At 49.0% G+C, this 17,627-nt stretch overlaps 1 protein-coding gene across 6 annotated transcripts in view; it reads left to right on the plus strand.

The window, feature by feature from the left end:
• The window catches only part of HECTD4 (HECT domain E3 ubiquitin protein ligase 4), a 118,546-nt gene extending 101,002 nt beyond the window's left edge, over positions 1–17,544 (plus strand). For 3 of the 6 annotated variants that reach the window (XM_083453545.1, XM_083453548.1, XM_083453547.1), the window contains exons 63-76: positions 307–530; positions 754–905; positions 2,407–2,513; positions 3,812–3,935; positions 4,811–5,001; positions 5,169–5,315; positions 6,395–6,514; positions 6,657–6,812; positions 9,280–9,383; positions 10,305–10,526; positions 13,081–13,247; positions 13,372–13,567; positions 13,876–14,098; positions 14,670–17,544. In XM_083453545.1, the coding sequence (XP_083309671.1) occupies positions 307–530; positions 754–905; positions 2,407–2,513; positions 3,812–3,935; positions 4,811–5,001; positions 5,169–5,315; positions 6,395–6,514; positions 6,657–6,812; positions 9,280–9,383; positions 10,305–10,526; positions 13,081–13,247; positions 13,372–13,567; positions 13,876–14,098; positions 14,670–14,806 (2,270 nt within the window). In that variant the 3' untranslated portion in view covers positions 14,807–17,544. The remainder of the gene's footprint in view (positions 1–306; positions 531–753; positions 906–2,406; positions 2,514–3,811; positions 3,936–4,810; positions 5,002–5,168; positions 5,316–6,394; positions 6,515–6,656; positions 6,813–9,279; positions 9,384–10,304; positions 10,527–13,080; positions 13,248–13,371; positions 13,568–13,875; positions 14,099–14,669) is intronic. The other 3 variants (XM_083453546.1, XM_083453549.1, XM_083453550.1) reach the window with 1 other exon arrangement.
• Positions 17,545–17,627: the final 83 nt, after the last annotated feature.

Consider the following 17,627-nt stretch of genomic DNA (forward strand, 5'->3'; position numbering starts at 1 on the left):
GATAAACAAGAAGAAAGCTGTTTTGTACTGGCTTTTCTTTTCTTTTTTAAGAAAAATATTTATTGCAGCACATAACAAAGTTGTGTATCAACAAATAAACATGAACCATAATGCAATACAAAAGCTAATTGTTCATTCTGTTGAGAAAATTACAATAGACAGCCTGGCCTCTGCACAGAAATGTGAAAAACCTACAGAAGAGTAACTTGAGTCCTTAATGCAGTGGGTCTTTTCACAAGTTTCCATGCGTTTGGTCTTGTACTGGCTTTGTCCCATGGCCATTCTTAATATTTTGACTTCCCTCAGGTGACAAACTTGTGCCAGGTGCCCGCGAAGTCCTCACGGAAATATTTAAAAGCTGCCTCCATTCTGAGCAAATGCTGAGCTTGACACCTGCAAAACCAACCAAAGTGGCAGAGATTTACCTCAGCAAAGAGCAGATTAACGCCCAGACACCAGGCAACCTCCTGCACACTTTCTTCACCAACGTCCGCCCCCCAAAGAAAGTTCTTGAGGATCAGCTCACCCAGGTTGGCATTAAATGTTGCATTGCTCTGCTCTGTGCTTTAGTGGCAGCCGTGCCCAAAAGAGCAGCTCTATGACTAGGGGAAATATTTGTTTTGTGTTTCCTTGTATGAACCCTTTTCCTCCCGATCTCTGGAGCCCACTTGTGGGGGCTTCTTTCTGGCAAATGTGCTCAGCCTTGCCTTATAAGTTGCAGCCCTCACTGTTCTTTCCTTCTGTGCTTTGAAGATCCTGAGAAAATACGGGGCTCCCAAGCCAAAGTTTGACAAGAGCAAGTACAACAAGGCTGGCAAAGAGCAGCACCCGGTGAAAGTTGTGAGCACCAAACGGCCAGTCACAAAACCCCCCGCCAAGGAGAAAGCAGTGCTCAACAGTGTCAGGTGAGATCCTTTGACCACTCTGGCTCCGCTCCCAACGCTTTTCACGCAGCTCCTCTTTGAAGCGCCTCTCGGTTTGGCACTTCAGTCCCCAGCTGGAAATGCAGGAAGTGAGTGGCTTAAGGGGAAGCGGATGCGGGGGGACTCACTAAAAGTCATGCACGGCGTGAAAGCCATCCACTGAGTCAAAGCCTCTTTCTGGATTTGGTCCGGCACTCCTTGCAGTGGGCATCAGGTTCATCTCTTTTTGTAAACTGCTTTGAGGACTTTTGTTTAAAAATTGGTGAATAATAATAATAATAATAATAATAATAATAATTTTTATTTATACCCCACCCTCCCCAGCCAAGGCCGGCTCAGGGCGGCTAACAAGCAATAATAAAAACAAGTTGAATGAATACAACTTAAAAAACAACTTTAAAATATTAAAATGTAGCCTCATCGCAGGAGGAGAAAGGAAAAGAAAAAAGAAAGAGGGGGAGGGAATCAAATTGGCTCCAAGCCAAAGGCCAGGTGGAACAACTCTGTCTTACAGGCCCTGCGGAAAGAAATCAGATCCCGCAGGGCCCTGGTCTCATGAGGCAGAGCGTTCCACCAGGCCGGAGCCAGAGCTGAAAAGGCCCTGGCTCTGGTTGAAGCTAATCTAACTTCCTTAGGGCCCGGGACCACCAGGGTGTTGCTATTTATGGACCTTGAGGCTCTCCGTGGGGCATACCGGGAGAGGCGGTCCCATAGATACGAGGGTCCTAGGCCGTGAAGGGCTTTAAAGGTCAAAACCAGCACCTTAAATCTGACCCTGTACTCCACCCGGAGCCAGTGCAGCTGGAAAAGCACTGGGTGAATATGCTCCCATGGCAGAGACCCTGTGAGGAGCCCCGCTGCAGCATTCTGCAGCACTCCTGGGTTTCTGGGACAGCTTCAAGGGCAGCCCCGCGTAGAGTGAATTACAGTAGTCAAGCCTCGAGGTGACCGTCGCATCCTGAAGGTGCACGTCTTTAACCTGGCCTTTGACCTCTGAGGTGTGTGTTTTCAGGACCCACGCTATCCTTGTGACGGTTTTCACTGTTTTTATTCCTGAATCTTAAATTGTCATAACCCCCCTGGGACCTGCTAGAGTAATAAGTTTGATTATGATGATACAGTGGTACTTCGGTTTTCGAACGAAATCCCTTCTGAAACGTTTGAAAACCGAGGTGCGGATTCCCATTGGTCGCAAGAGCTTCTTGCACTCAGCTGCATCACACGTTCGGGTTCCGAAAAATGTTCAAAAACGGAAGCATTTACTTCAGGTTTTTTGGCGTTCAAGAACCAAAACGTACGACAATGGAGGCGTTTGGAAACTGAGGTACCACTGTACTTTAATAACAACAACAATGATTCATCATTCTGGGTATTTTCTGGGACTTAACAAATGCTTTGGATTATCTCTGTGTTCTATATACAATTGCTTTGCACAACTACAGTGCATACATACTCTCTGACATGAAGGTTTTCCTCACATTAGCAGGACTGCTTTGAGTGAGAAGAAGCCGACTGTGAAGCCCAAATCCCCAGAGAAAAGCAAGCCTGAGGAAAAGGACCCTGACAAGTCTCCCACAAAGAAACAGGAGGGTAGCTGCCCGTTTTCTCTTTTAGGCGTCTGCAGAAACACTCTGCCCAGTTGCTTCCCTAGGCGAGATAAGTGAAAAATACTTTCCAGGCAACACATTTGCAGCATCTGGGTGCTATAAGCTCATCTGGGTTCATACACGTTCATTCAGAAGAGATTTCCTCCAACACCACTGTATATTTGCAACAAGTGGATGTACTTAGGACTTAGGAAGCATGTAACGTCCCAGTCCTTATCTCGGATAGCTTTACAACAAGCCCCCTTGTGAAACTTCATAGCCATTCCCCATTTTCCAGGGTGAGAGCAAGTGGCTTGCTCAAGGTCAAGGTCAACTAACTGGTGGCTGAGCCATGAGTTGGTGTCTGTTTGCTGGCCCTGTCATAGAGGGGCCAGAATGCTCCACTGCTGTGCACCTTAGGAGCAGGGTTTTAAGCAGGCTGTGCCTGGGCTTATTTCACAACCCATAAACATTTGTTTGTTTTTTATTTAAATATTTATAAATGCATTATCACAAAACAGTAATGATTGCAAATTATCAGAAAAGGAGGAGTAAAATGTACGCAGGAATCAGATGTTAGTTTGGTCCCTTTAACCCAGTGGTTCTCAATCTGTGGGTCCCCAGATGTTGTTGGACTACAACTCCCATCATCCCTGAGCTCTGGCCTTGCTAGCTAGGGGTGGTGAGAGTTGTAGTTCAACAACATCTGGGGACCCACAGCTTGAGAAAGGCTGCCAGTATAAACCTTCCCTTTGGACGTCTTTTTAGGACTTTGTTTGTTTTTTAAATACAAAAATAGCTAGGAGAGTCTGTTGCAGTGGTGTGACCTGGGTCCAAGAATCTTGAAAAGTCACACCTTCTATTGTCTACTTCACAGGGTTGCCTCAACGTCCTAAGATGGTCAGAAAAGGTCTTGCTTTGAGTATTCTCACCACCAGTTTGAGTGGCCCCCTCTGTATAAAACTGTCTAATAAGCCGTGTCACTTGCAGTAGCTTGGAGAGCCTTTGCAGCATAGCATGTTCTGCTATCTTTATTTTCAACATCTGGACTAGAGTTATTCCTTCGGCTTTGGTGTGGCCCTTATACTTTACTGCCTTGGAATTATTTCATTTCATATTTTAAAAATCTCACATGAATGCCATTTGAGAGCTTGTGTTCAAAGCTAGAATAGAAGGAGAGGTGTTTTAACTTGAATAACTAGATACTGAGTGGGGGAAATGACATGTTAGAGCAGTGGGGAGCCCGCATCTCTCTCCCCCCCCCTCACTGAATACTTTGTTTACCTTTCACACCCATTTCAGTTCCTGAAGAGAAGTACCTGACACTAGATGGATTCCACAGATTTGTCATTGACCGGGCAAAACAGGACATCCGTAGCGTGTGGCGAGCCATTTTGTCATGTGGTTATGACCTTCATTTTGAAAGGTAAAGAATTAGCTTTCTTCTCCACACTCTCCCTTTGGCGATCACACAGGGTCCCCGGACCTTTCACCGTCTATTGATCCCTGTGCCACCACTTTATTTCTCGCTGCCACCACCCAGGCCCTACCTGGGACAATACTGAGTCCAGTCAGGGTTAAATTGAAACATAAACTTCCGTTTATTTATTGTAGTTTAACAAGCGTGTGGTTTCATAAACAGTATTGGGCAATTACATTCATGGGGTTCCTATCCAGACCTATAATTTCCGCTACCTGCTCTCACTCACTAAACCACCTCTCAGATATTTACATGTCTTCCTAGCCCCTAACTGTTCAGCTTATTTTGCTATATGCGCTGCTCTGGTTCGCCAGAAGCGGCTTAGTCATGCTGGCCACATGACCCGGAAGCTGTATGCCGGCTCCCTCAGCCAATAAAGCTAGATGAGCTCTGTAACCCCAGAGTCAGCCATGACTGGACCTAATGGTCAGGGATCCCTTTACCTTTAACTCAACCTACCCACAGACTCTATCCCAACTCACTCCCACTCCAACCAGCCACCCAACTCCCAACAAACTCCTCTACCCACTCCTTCCTTTGCCCCTCCCAGAGCTGGTTTTATAGTCCCACTGACTCCACCCCCCTGGGTCCTGACTGGGCAACCTGTTTAACTATTTCACCTCCAGCACTCTCTCATATATGTTAACGTCACCCGCCCACCCCCAAAAGAAGTTTCTTTTGCAAAAGAGGAGCTGAATGCCACTCAACTCACACCTGCCCCATCAAGAGGTGAATTTTGGCAAGTGCCTGGTTGAAAAACATTTGTTATGATGCACGCGCTCCACAACTGTGCAGGGTTCAATCTGCCCCTGTTCCTCCAGGTGTGCCTGCATCGATGCCAGACATGCTCAGAAAGCATCCCGCAAGTGGTCCTTGGAAATGGACGTCGCCCTGGTTCAGTACATTAACCGCCTCTGCCGCCACCTGGCAATTACACCGGCTCGGCTGCACCCGCATGAAGTGTACTTGGACCCAGCTGACACTGCTGACCCCCGCGTTTCCTGCCTGCTGAGTATGTGTGAAGTTCTGAGCTGTGGGACCTTCTTCCTCCCAGATACTGGGTGCCTGGACCAGTTTTGGGGGCAGGTGTGCTGAGGAGCTCATGGCCCGGCTGGGAATGCCTTTATCCTTTGTCTCATCCCCTTCCTCTCAGCTCCTGACACCTCTGTTCAATTGCAGACGTCCCTATTGAAAGCCTCCGCCTGCGCTTTGCTCTACTCCAGTCCCTCAACACCACTTTGGAGACGTTCTTCCTACCGCTAGTGGAGCTCCGGCAAACGGAAATGTACAACAACAGCATTGCAGCGCTTCTCCAAGAGGCCAAAGGTCAGGGCTTCTCATGGACTAGGTGGCCGGGTGATCCCTGGAGGGTTATACCATATTTTTCGCTCTATAGGATGCACTTTTTCCCCTTCAAAAATGAAGGGGAAATGTGTGTGCGTCCTATGGAGCGAAGACGCCATAGCCCCATGACCCTCTCCCGGCTGAAGAGGTGACGTGCGACTATGGCAGCAGCCTCTCCGCTGCGCCTTTCCGCTACTTCCTGACCTGCTCTTTGGGGCTGGTGGTGGGCTTCCCCCCGCCAGCCCCAAAGAGCAGGTTGAAAGGAACCTGAAGCCTGCAGAGCGAGAGGGGTCGGTGTGCACCGACCCCTCTCGCTCTCCAGGCTTCCAAGGTAGCCGCCTGAACGCACCTTAAACGACACCTTGTTTTAGAGCGGGAAAACATGAGGGGGAAAGTTCTCCCCCTCTCTGCGCAGCGCCTCCTGCCGCTTCGCTGAAGGGGCGCTGGGCAGAGAGGGGAAGATTTTTTTTTTCTTGTTCTCCCCCCTCTAAAACAAAGTGCATCCTATTGTCCGGTGCGTCCTATGGTGCGAAAAATACGGTAATAATAATCCTATTGCTAACGCAGGAAACTAAAATGATGTCGTTCCCACCACTACAAAGATCGATGTGAAGAAGTCATTCACATATCAAGCTTTTTAGATCTTTCCTGTCAGTTCTGCCACCTTTTCATCACAAGGTTTTGGTGCTTCAGAGGAGTCATGATTAATTTTCCTTTTGAGGTGTGATCTTACAAGCTTTTGACTGTTTTCTGTGTTTTCAGTGCCCTTGTTAGGTTGCTGTGAAATCTTAACGTGGATCAGTCAGAGCCTATCTATTCTTCAAAATACATATCCAGGGCTCCTTTCTTTAACATTTAAATGAGTACTGCTTGTTTTTGTTCTGTTTTCTTTTGGTTAAGGTGGTTTTGTTTCATTACTCTCCTGGAACAGAAGCTAAGGACTTAAACTGCCATCTTGGTAAAGTGTCTGCTTCTCTCTCTCTCTCTCTCTCTCTCTCTCTCCCCCCCCCCTCCCCCCGCCAAGATTAACAAACAAAGAACTGTTGTGTCTATTCCTTTAGGATTCATCTTTTATGACACAAAAGTGGCTGTCATGAACAGAGTGCTAAATGCCACTGTGCAAAGGACGGCGGATCATGCAGCCCCCGAGATCACCCTGGACCCGCTTGAAATTGTTGGAGGTATGGTAGTCCTTCTTTGCTTGTGTCTATAGAAATAAGCAGAGGAGGAGGAGGAGGAAGGAAGCACGCCTTTGGAGCTGATGGAATTCAAATTCCTGCCCACACCAAGCTCATTTCTTTTCCTCTCCCTGCTTTTGCACAGGAGAGATTCATTCTTCAGAGAACTCCTACTTCTGCCAGGCCGCCCGGCAGCTGGCGTGTGTGCCATCCTCACAACTCTGTGTGAAGCTGGCCAGCGGGGGAGACCCAACTTACGCCTTCAACATTCGCTTCACAGGCGAGGAGGTCCATGGCACCAGTAAGCAGCATCTACTTTTCATCATGGGCTGCCAGAAATTTTACTTGCAGCAACTACAGTGGTGCCTCGCAAGACGAAATTAATTCGTTCCGCGAGTTTTTTCGTTATGCGAGTTTTTTCGTCTTGCGAAGCACCACTGCATTTAAACACTGACAACGGCGGGGAGGGCCAGGGAGAAGCAGGACAGCTGCCGCAGCCGGCACCTCAGACTCACCCGCGCGTTGTGGCCACCGTGCGACGCGGCTGCTGGAGGGCGGCAGGGCTCAGGAGCGCGACTCCAGGGAGAGAGAGGCGCTGGCGGCAACAGCTCTCTGAGGGGAGCGCGCGAGGGGGGTGGGCAGCGGCGCGAGGTGCTAACCGTCAGCCGGAAGGTGGGAGAGAGCCGGAGGAGCGGGGAAGGGTGCGTGCATGCGTGCAGTGCGTGTCGCCATAACATGAGAGGCAGGGCCGTTTCGTCTAGAGAAGCAAGCCCTTAGGAAATTCCGTCTTGTGAAGCACCTCAGAAAACGAAAAACCCTTTCGTCTAGCGAGTTTTTCGTCTTCCGAGGCATTCGTCTTGCGGGGTACCACTGTATTTTCAAATGTAACAAGCCACCGGCACTTAAGTAAGCTAGTGGGGAATATTTAATATGAAAATTCACCCAGATCTTTTTCAGCAAGAAGGCATCAGGGTACCGTATTTTTCGCCCTATAGGACGCACTTTTTCCCCTCCAAAAATGAAGGGGAAATCTGGGTGCGTCCTATGGGGCGAATGCAGGCTTCGCGGACCTCTCCGCAAACAGCAGGAGCGCTCCCGCTGCTGGCGGAGAGGTGCCTGCATGCGGAAGCCTGCGCGCGCTGAGCTCAGCGCGCCCAGGCTTCGCGGACCTCTCCGCTAGCAGCGGGAACGCTCCCGCTGCTGGCGGAGACGTGCCTGCATGCCGAAGCCTGCGCGCGCTGAGCTCAGCGCGCCCAGGCTTCGCGGACCTCTCCGCTAGCAGCGGGAACGCTCCCGCTGCTGGCGGAGAGGTGCCTGCATGCGGAAGCCTGCGCGCGCTGAGCTCAGCGCGCCCAGGCTTCGCGGACCTCTCCGCTAGCAGCGGGAACGCTCCCGCTGCTGGCGGAGAGGTGCCTGCATGCGGAAGCCTGCGCGCGCTGAGCTCAGCGCGCCCAGGCTTCGCGGACCTCTCCGCTAGCAGCGGGAACGCTCCCGCTGCTGGCGGAGAGGTGCCTGCATGCGGAAGCCTGCGCGCGCTGAGCTCAGCGCGCCCAGGCTTCGCGGACCTCTCCGCTAGCAGCGGGAACGCTCCCACTGCTGGCGGAGACGTGCCTGCATGCCGAAGCCTGCGCGCGCTGAGCTCAGCGCGCCCAGGCTTCGCAGACCTCTCCGCTAGCAGCGGGAGCACTCCCGCTGCTGGCGGAGACGTGCCTGCATGCCGAAGCCTGCGCGCGCTGAGCTCAGCGCGCCCAGGCTTCGCGGACCTCTCCGCTAGCAGCGGGAGCCAGCACTGGGCTCCCACGGCTTGCAGAGAGCTGCCTGTTTGGGGGCTGGGGTCGGGGGAAGCTCGGGCTTCCCCAACCCCGCGCCTGGGGGGGAAATAATTTTTTTCCTTTATTTCCCCCCAAAAAAACTAGGTGCGCCTTATGGGACGGTGCGTCCTATAGGGCGAAAAATACGGTATATCTCCTGCCTCAAATACAGCCCACTCAGGAAAACGGTGCCTTACTCCCCCTTTTAGATCCACAAATATCTGAGAAGACACTTTAAAAAGAATCTATTGATGGCTCTTGACCCCACCTTACACATAAAACTAGAATAGACACCCATGTGCATTGGAGGGGATATAACAAAAGAGAGACCTGTTGGCGCAGGCCTTGCAAATGTGCACACATTTTGGGAAGAGGCAATGAAGGAAAATTCTGAAATATCAGTTGGCACCAGTGCCTTTATACCCCAAACTGTGTCTTCTATCACTTTTTGATGAGTCAAATACAGACCTAACATGTAAACCATAGTAGCTGCCCATTCAATCATATCGCAGGGCTGGAAGGTTTTTTCTTTAAATACTTGGTTCAAATAAATTAATGTTTCATTTCTGAGAAACTGATACATAAATTAAGGGTTGCTGGGCGTGCAGCTAAACCTATGGATTTTGCCTTCATTTGGCAGCCTTTGGAAAACGGATTTGCATTCAGGACATTTGCTTTGTGTGATCTCTGCATCAGGTTGTTTTTTGTTGCAACATCTAATTTATTGTGTAGTCTCTTCAGAATGAACTTTATTTTGTAAGGTGATGGCTTTGAACCCTGTTTTTAAAATTTTGTACAGGGTTTTTCTCTCTCTCTCTCTCTCTAACAAATGGCTGTTGGCTCCAGCAGCACAAGTTGAGTTGGTTAAGAGGACTCCTTTCTGGGGGGCTGCTACCCCAAGCACCACGACTGGCTGTGGCTGCGCAGCTCTCAAAGCTTCATCTTCCTTCCTTCCAGGTGGTTCCTTCCGTCACTTCTTGTGGCAGGTCTGCAAGGAGCTCCAGAGTTCACTGCTCTCCCTCCTCTTGCTCTGCCCCAGCTCAGCAGTCAATAAGAACAAGGTATGCTAAGCCAGTGCAGAAGAAGGGGGAGCTGCCTACTGCCATCCTTGTGAAGCTACAGCTGATTAGCGCTCTTGCTGCCGCTGCTGCTGGCCACAGGGAGGCACCATACGTTTTGTTGTGATACGGCCAGGGCCGGCCCACTCATGAGGCAAGGTGAGGCGACCACCTCATGCAGCAGGATCACAGGGGCAGCAGATCCGGACTCCAAGGAATGCATCGCTTCTACTGCTGCTGCAGTGGCATCAATGGCTGCAGCACACTTCTTGGAGGCTGCATCTTCCACCTCTGTGGAAGGCCCACCCCCTCCATGCACTGAGAGTGGCCTCTCAGTGAATAGGAGGCACTGTTGGTCTCCTTCCATGTCTAGGGAGGAAATCGCATGAACTGCCCTCTGGGGTCTCCTGGGCTCTGTAGCTGCTCAGCATGGTTCAGAGTGGGCCCCTGCCCATCCCCTGCCCTATGATAGCCTTGGATTCCTATTTCAGCTGTTGGATAAAGTTGGTTTGGCCCCCCTTGTTTCCAGTGTGGCTCTTCGCTCACCCCTTCTTCCCTGGTGGTGGAAGCCTCCATTTCGTGGTTTGCCTCCGATGCCAAAATGTCTTGGGCCGGCCCTGGATAGGACATCATTGAAACCCTTCCCTTTTTAGTGGCTTTCGGACGCCAAAAACCCGGAAGTAATTGCTTCCGTTTTCGGACACACCTTGGAAGTCGAACGACTTCCAAGGTGTCTTTCTCCATTTTCTCAATGGATTCCACAGACCATCCACTGAGTCTTGGTTGTTGAACATTTCAAAAGTCCAACGGTCTTCCGGAACGGATTACGTTCGATAGCCGAGATACCACTGTACATCTTTAATGAATAAATACCATTCCTGGGCAGATTCTGCCTTCCTGGCTAATGCTGTTCTCCACCATCAGGGCAAATACATCCTGACACCCAGCCCCATCAGCTATGGGGAGGAGCAGCTGCTGCATTTCTTCGGGCAACTGCTGGGCATTGCCATCCGGGCAGACGTCCCCTTGCCCCTGGATCTCTTGCCCTCCTTCTGGAAGACTTTAGTTGGAGAATCACTAGATCCAGATGTTGACCTCCAGGAGGCTGACATACTGACCTACAACTACATCAAGAAATTTGAAAATGTAAGTGATACTTCTTCCCCTTCCTTTAATTTTCAGTCACCTGTAGAAGCTGCTGGATGACAGACTATGAAAGGGAGTCCTGATTGTTTCAGCCAAGATCTATCTTGGATTGGTTGTGGGTCTCCTTTCATCACTCTGTCTACTTTGGTGGCATCCTGGGGTAATCCAGAGGGGCTGAGTGTGGGTCAGACTGCAGGTTGAGAATCAGGAGAGCCAAGCAGCCTGGAGATGTGCTTTACAGTGCACCAAAAAGTGAGGCTAGAAATTTTCAACATTCTTTTATTACAGGTTTTCCCCACCAAAAGCCTCTGTGTATCTACAGCCCCTCTTGTGTTAACCACCCTTTTAAATAACCCATAGATTTACAGTGTGAATCTCAAGGCCTCTAAGTACTCAGATCAGAAAGTGCATGCACACAAATGATAGACATGCCCCATTTATCTGCTGGTTTGTCTTTAGAGTTTTAATTTGCGATTTAATATTTTATTCTTTTACAATGCTCAGAGTGGGCTGAAAGTTGTATAAATAATACATTTCCAAATATATACACAACAGAATCCACCAGGAATGTCTGCAAAAGCCTCTCTGTAAAGAATGGAACTTTGGCAAGAACTTCTGCAATGTTGGTGGGACTTGGGTGAGAGAGGCTTCCAGGGAACTGTATTGTCAAAAGTTCCGCTCGGTTTTAACCAGCTATTTGTTATGTGTGCAGTCCCTGTCTCTCTCAGAAATGCCAAAATCAAGATTGCTGCTCCATTTTGCAGCATTTCCAAAAAGCATCTGTCTCTTAGCTCACATCTTTGCCAGAGTTCTGTGTCTTAAAGGAGCAGAGCAGTTTTTTCTTACAACATGTGTCATAGTTCTGACTCAGCAGTTGAGGAGCACCTCCTCAATGACATCACATATAGATACATGCCAAAGTTATGTCTGTTGTTGTTTAGTCGTTTAGCCGTGTCCGACTCTTCGTGACCCCCTGGACCAGAGCACGCCAGGCACTCCTGTCTTCCACTGCCTCCTGCAGTTTGGTCAAACTCATGCTGGTAGCTTCGAGAACACTGTCCAACCGTCTCGTCCTCTGTTGTCCCCTTCTCCTTGTGCCCTCCATCTTTCCCAACATCAGGGTCTTTTTCAGGGAGTCTTCTCTTCTCATGAGCTGGCCAAAGTATTGGAGCTAGTGTGTCTGAAGGAGAATGAGTGCTCCTGAATGCAACCCAGGGGTCCTTAATGCCTGCCCATCCTCATGGGCTGAAGGCAAGTGGGGCAGGAAGAGATCTGTACACCTCTTACTGGCTACCTCATTGTTTTTGGAAAGGCCCAGAACAGGTTTAGGAAAAATGGATGGACCCTCTGGCTCCAGCACTCTGGAGGGGCCACTCATCAGGGCCTTGGCCTCCCCTAGCTAGTAGCTGCCCTATTCTCTTGCCTGCTCCAGAAGTCCTCTTGCCCTTCTTCTCAGCACCTTTTCCAATCTTCACAATGCCCTAGCAATTTTCTCATTTCTGCAAGTCTTCCTTCAGTGAGCCAAGGCCAGCTGTCCTCCCACAGTGCCTGGTGGCTGTTGTCCTTCTGTATATACACCTGTGTAACATGAACCTGCTCCTCCCGTTTAAGTGAATCGGGAGCCCCATCCATCTGCACTCCAGCTGCACTTTGCAGATCATGTAGGCCAGGGCATTGAGGCATTTGCTTTGCCTGGGAAGGCTGAGCCAAGCCAGATCCTTCCTCTCTGGTACTGTAATTCGCTGTACGCAGGACTGCCCTTGAAACTGTCCCACAAACTCCAACAGGTCAGAATGCTGCAGTGAGGCTCGTCATGGGCTCCCTGCCATGGGAGCATATTCACCCAATGCTTTACCAATTGCACTGGCTCCCGGTGGAGTATAGGGTCATGTTCAAGGTGCTGGTCTTGACTTTTAAAGCCCTTTGTGGCTTAGGGCCCTCATATCTACGGGACCGCCTCTCCTGGTATGCCCCGCAAAGGACCTTAAGGTCCATGAATAATCATAGTTTAGAGGTCCCGGGCCCTAAGGAAGTCAGACTATCCTCCACCAGGGCCAGGGGCTTTTCAGTGATGGCTCCGACCTGGTGGAATGCTCTGTCCCATGAGACTAGGGCCCTTCAGAATTTAACCTCCTTCCGTCGGGCCTGTAAGACAGAGCTATTCCACCTGGCCTTTAATTTGAATTCAGCCCGATCTTTTATTTCCCTTCCCTCCCCCTCCCCTTTTGTGAAGATTACCCACTCTGAGACCCCACATCTAATTCTCCCCTGGCCTCCTCGCTGGTCCAAGTAGGACTAATTCAGCCAGCCAGCCCTGGTGACTATCTAATGCTTGTTAGATGGATTTCCCCCAAATTGATTTCTGAACTTTGAATTTTATGGTTATTCATGTTTTTATACTGTATTTTATGCTGCTTTTACAATTAAGTGTTTTAAATTTGTTGTTGGCCGCTCTGAGCCCGGTTTTCTAAACTGCGAAGGGCGGGGTATAAAAAAAAAATTATTATTATTATTATTATTATTATTATTATTATTATTGTTGGTGTTGTCCTAGCTGAACGACGAGTCGGAGCTGGAGGCCCTGTGTGCTGAAATTGCTTCCCAGCACCTTGCAATGGAGAGCCCCGACTGCCCCAACAAACCAAGCTGCAAGTTCACATACCTGACAATGACGGGGGAAGAAGTGGAGCTGTGCACCAGAGGCAGGCACATCCCGGTTGTGTGAGTAGCAGGGGTCTTTGGGACAAAAGGATTCACGTGTGGGCAGTAGGGGGGGAGGCTGCATCATGGGATTGTGACGAGAGTTTCACCCTGGAGCCCTGACTGTCTGCCTCTTTCCCCTCAGGTGGGAGAACAAGGACGTCTATGCAACAGCCATCCGGAACCTGAGGTTACGCGAGCTGCACAATCCAGAGTGTGCGACGGCCGTGAGGGCTGGCCTGGGCTCCATTATCCCTTTGCAGCTTCTGACCATGTTGACTCCCCTGGAGATGGAGCTGAGGACCTGCGGCCTCCCCTACATCAACCTGGAGTTCCTCAAGGTGCGTTGCTGCTTCCCAGGCTGCAGAGTGGAACCTTCCCCAGCCAAAGGTTATGCAAACCTTTTAGCTGCATCCAGAGGGCTGGAAGAATCCAGTAGCATGGAGCCTTTATTTATTAGATATCGGATCTAGTTTAAAACATGACTCAAGTCCAACAATACAGTGCTATGATTCTGGTAGCAGAGGGTGGAAATGAGCCAGAAGCTTGGTGGGGGGAAAGATCCATAAGGTTTGGGGTCCTCAGGAACTTCTCCCCCCTTGGGTCGTAACTGTTCTCCCTCTCCCCCTTTGTCTTTTGCGGTGGGCAGGCCCATACCATGTACCAAGTGGGACTGATGGAGACCGACCAGCACATTGAGTTTTTCTGGGGGGCGCTAGAGATGTTCACACAGGAGGAGCTCTGCAAGTTCATCAAATTTGCCTGCAACCAGGAGCGCATCCCCTTCACCTGTCCCTGCAAAGATGGCGGACCAGACACTGCGCATGTCCCCCCGTACCCGATGAAAATTGCACCTCCGGATGGCACTGCAGGTGAATGGGCCACTGGGCTCTGAAAGAGCTTTGTTTGCACCTTTGGGGAAATGAGTATTTTTACCGAATCTCACCAAGCTGAGGACTAAGTTGACAGACAAGCGAACATCCCGAAATGTTGCGATGAGATCAGATTATGCTTCTGACATCACTTTGACTTTCAAAGCAACTGAACCAAATGGGAGTGAAACCCTTCTTGACTTTGGGGGGGGGGCATTGATTTGCTTTGCTGTGTTTGTAAAGTTCCTTGATGTTTCATCAGGAAAGTGGTATATAAATTGTCAGAAAGGCTTACTGTGCAAGATACACAATGCAAGAGAAGAAAGGGGCAGAGGGAGGGAAGAAGAGAATAAGCAAATACACAAATTCCTCCTCCAGCTTAGGTGTTGAAGCATCATTCATATATGGGAGTTGCCATATATTTGGCCTAGTTTCCCTCCAGCTCTCTCAGTTGTCTGGTTTCAGAGTTTAGAATCAATGTCTTAAAGGTACCAAGAGCTACTAAGAAGGAAAAAAGCTCTTGCCTACGGAGCAGATTTAACTGCCTCTTCTCTTCTGCGGTTCTTTGTAGGTTCCCCAGACTCGCGCTACATTCGTGTTGAGACCTGCATGTTCATGATCAAACTTCCTCAATACTCCTCCCTGGAGATAATGCTGGATAAACTCCGGTACGCCATCCACTACCGTGAAGACCCTCTCAGCGGCTGAGCTGCTGCACATCTTTAGGCAACTGGCGTGTCTGCAGAAGTCCTTGGAAGAGGCTCCTGCCCAGCTGAAAATTGACACCGAACGGCGACAAGGCGAGAGTTGAAGGCTGATTCTTTCCTCCAAACCTTTGCCTCTGCAATGGCACTTGCAGGGAGGCTTCCATTTCATACTTGTAGGCTTTTGTGGTGGATGGGTTGTCTTGTTTGTGAAATATTTCTAGGGTAAGTTTAGTACACAGACTGATGTTCACAAACCTTGAGATCCTTACCTTTCTTTCATAATTAGAAGAGTGCTAATCACTGAATGGGAAATTAATGAAGCTTTCAACGAAGAGTTCTCCCCGCAATCATTTCTGAGTGCAAAAATGGAGCGGCTGCCACACAGAAGCCATTGACACATAACAGAATCCTCACTGGGGCAATGACTGAAAATCTTCCCTTCCTGCCAGGGATGCAGGTGGCAACTTCAGAGCATTTCACACCTCCAGGTTTTGGTGGCTGGGATCCTGTCAATTCACACGTTTCATTAAAGAGAGGCTCTGTAGAAACAAGTTTCTGGGTTCCATCACACCACAAGTATGAATTACTCTTTTGCACACACATAGACATGGTTCAGTGGCTAAAATCCACCGGCTCTGCCTCTTGGCTTTCTGCGGTTAGCAAAGCCGGTGGATGCACTGCGACGTTTTTGTACTCAGAAATGATCAATCGGAAATTATTATTACTAAAATGTTGCATCCAGAAAGTGGGGGTGATGAGAGGCGTCTGACTTCCACGGTAATGTTTTACTCTTTTCGGGGGAAGCTACAGGCACGATCCGCTCTGTCTTGCTGTTTTGTGGCTTTCTTTTTTGCTTCATTGGGCTTTCCACTGGGTTCCTACACAAAGGGAGCTACACAAGAGCGGAGCTGGGTGGAATGGGCCTCAAGACCCATCAAGCAGACACATCCCCCCCCCCTTTATTAATATGAAGTGTTGTGGGTCCTGAAGAAGGTAGTGTTGCTGGATTGATCCATTTCCGGGTTGCCTTCAAACCCAAGATGCAGTGCTATGTAGGAGTTTAAGTGCCAGTACTTGGTTCTAAATCTTGTTTTTTTGGCCTGCGAAAGCCTCCCCCACAATTTTGCAGGCTGTAAGCTAGGGCCTGGCGGGAGACAAGAGTCAGAATAGTTTTGCTTGCCTGTAGCAACGGAACAGCTGTATTTATTGTATATAACTGTGAATACTGGTAATTATTTGGGCTGCATGGTGTGTGGAAGGAGCTCGGGGAAGAGTGTGAAAGGAAGAGTGTGACTGTTTTTAGAATTAGATCTTGGCTTCCAACTTCCATTGTCAGAGTAGAAGAACTCACACTTGTTTAGGTATCACTTTCAGCTCTTGAGCCTTGCCCATTTTCTGGCCAAAGTGGGCACAATGCGTTCAGATGAAAAACAAGTGTCGCGTGAAGGACATGCTGGGCTGAGCTTCACCCAAATCTGGCTGGTTTTGATTTGTTTTGGAATTGCCCAGCTTTCTCTTAAGGGAACTTCTCGCTCAAATACCTCACAGGCCTTTCTGTTGCCAGCTGTGAATATGAGGAAGCTGTTGCTGCTGCCGTTCCTGCTGCTTCCTCCTCGAGGACGTAGGGACGTTGGGAGTCTCCACCCCTCGGCCCAGAAGCATGTGTGCTGTAAAGTGACTTGATGTATATTTATTCCAACTATTTATGGTTGCATTTAACAAAACAAAATGTCCTCCATGGTGTTTACACCCTGCCCGGCGTAAATGGAGTTTCTGTTTGGGAACATTTTGTATCCAAATCTTAAGCCCTTCATCTGCGTTGTGGATTCCTATTTTGGAAGAGCAGGTAGGCACAAGTTAAAGGGTGCTGCTAAGACTGAGCAAGTGGCAAAGAAATCTGCCCTGGACTTCCTGAACCCATCAAATTGGTTCTTGTTCACTGTACGAACATTGACTATATAGTCTGCAGTAAGAGTGTCTCTCACTAAATACTCTGGGTTGTGACTTTTTATTTTTAACTTGAATATTCATTCCGAATGTAAAGCTGTCCTAACAACAGCAGAGAATATGGATGTTGAGGCATTTAAGCTTATGTTGAGGCATTGTTTTGCTATTTATTACACACTGTTAACCTGTTTTAAGTGCTCTTGGTCAGGTATGAAATATCCAGGCTAAAAGGGAAATCTTACTACTTGTCTGCTCCTTAATCTTTTGCCTGGAAACAGCAACCCTGTGACCTCCAAGCTGCATTCACCTACAGAAAGTTAAAACTACTTGAGATGACGAATTGCAGGCTGCCTGATCTCTGGCTCATTTGGAGATGGGTTTAAAGCACTGCAGTTTTTAATTTGTATTTAATTACAGCAAACGTGTAAATATTTTGTACAAAAGGGAAAAGTGAGCCAAGGTATGCCATTCCTCTTGTGCAGAAGGGGCTCCCAGGTTCCTTCTTTTGCCCAAGGGAGATGAGCTACCAAGCTGACAAGTGTGTTTTGTTTGCCTTTTTTTTTTGTTTTGTTAATTTATTCTCTGCTTTCCACACCTCGATTCTACTGCGAAGGTCTCCCTTTAGAACTGTTGTCCCTTCTCAACTATATCATATACAACCTTAGCTTTCCTCCGTAAACCCACCACAGTGCTTTGCCCCTGGAAATAACATTGCAAGGTTAGTTGCCACTTGTTTTTTCAGAAGTCTCTTTGGCTTTTCTTGTATTTAATAAATGCTTACTTTTGGTGGAAGTGTCCTTAAAGCTGCTTTGTATTTGATCAGCTGGGCCTGGAGCATGTTTGTGTGACACAGGCTTTCACTGACCTTCACCAGG

This window comes from Podarcis tiliguerta (assembly GCF_965153285.1).
Source record: "Podarcis tiliguerta genome assembly, chromosome: 8".
Classification (NCBI taxonomy): Eukaryota; Metazoa; Chordata; class Lepidosauria; order Squamata; family Lacertidae; genus Podarcis; species Podarcis tiliguerta.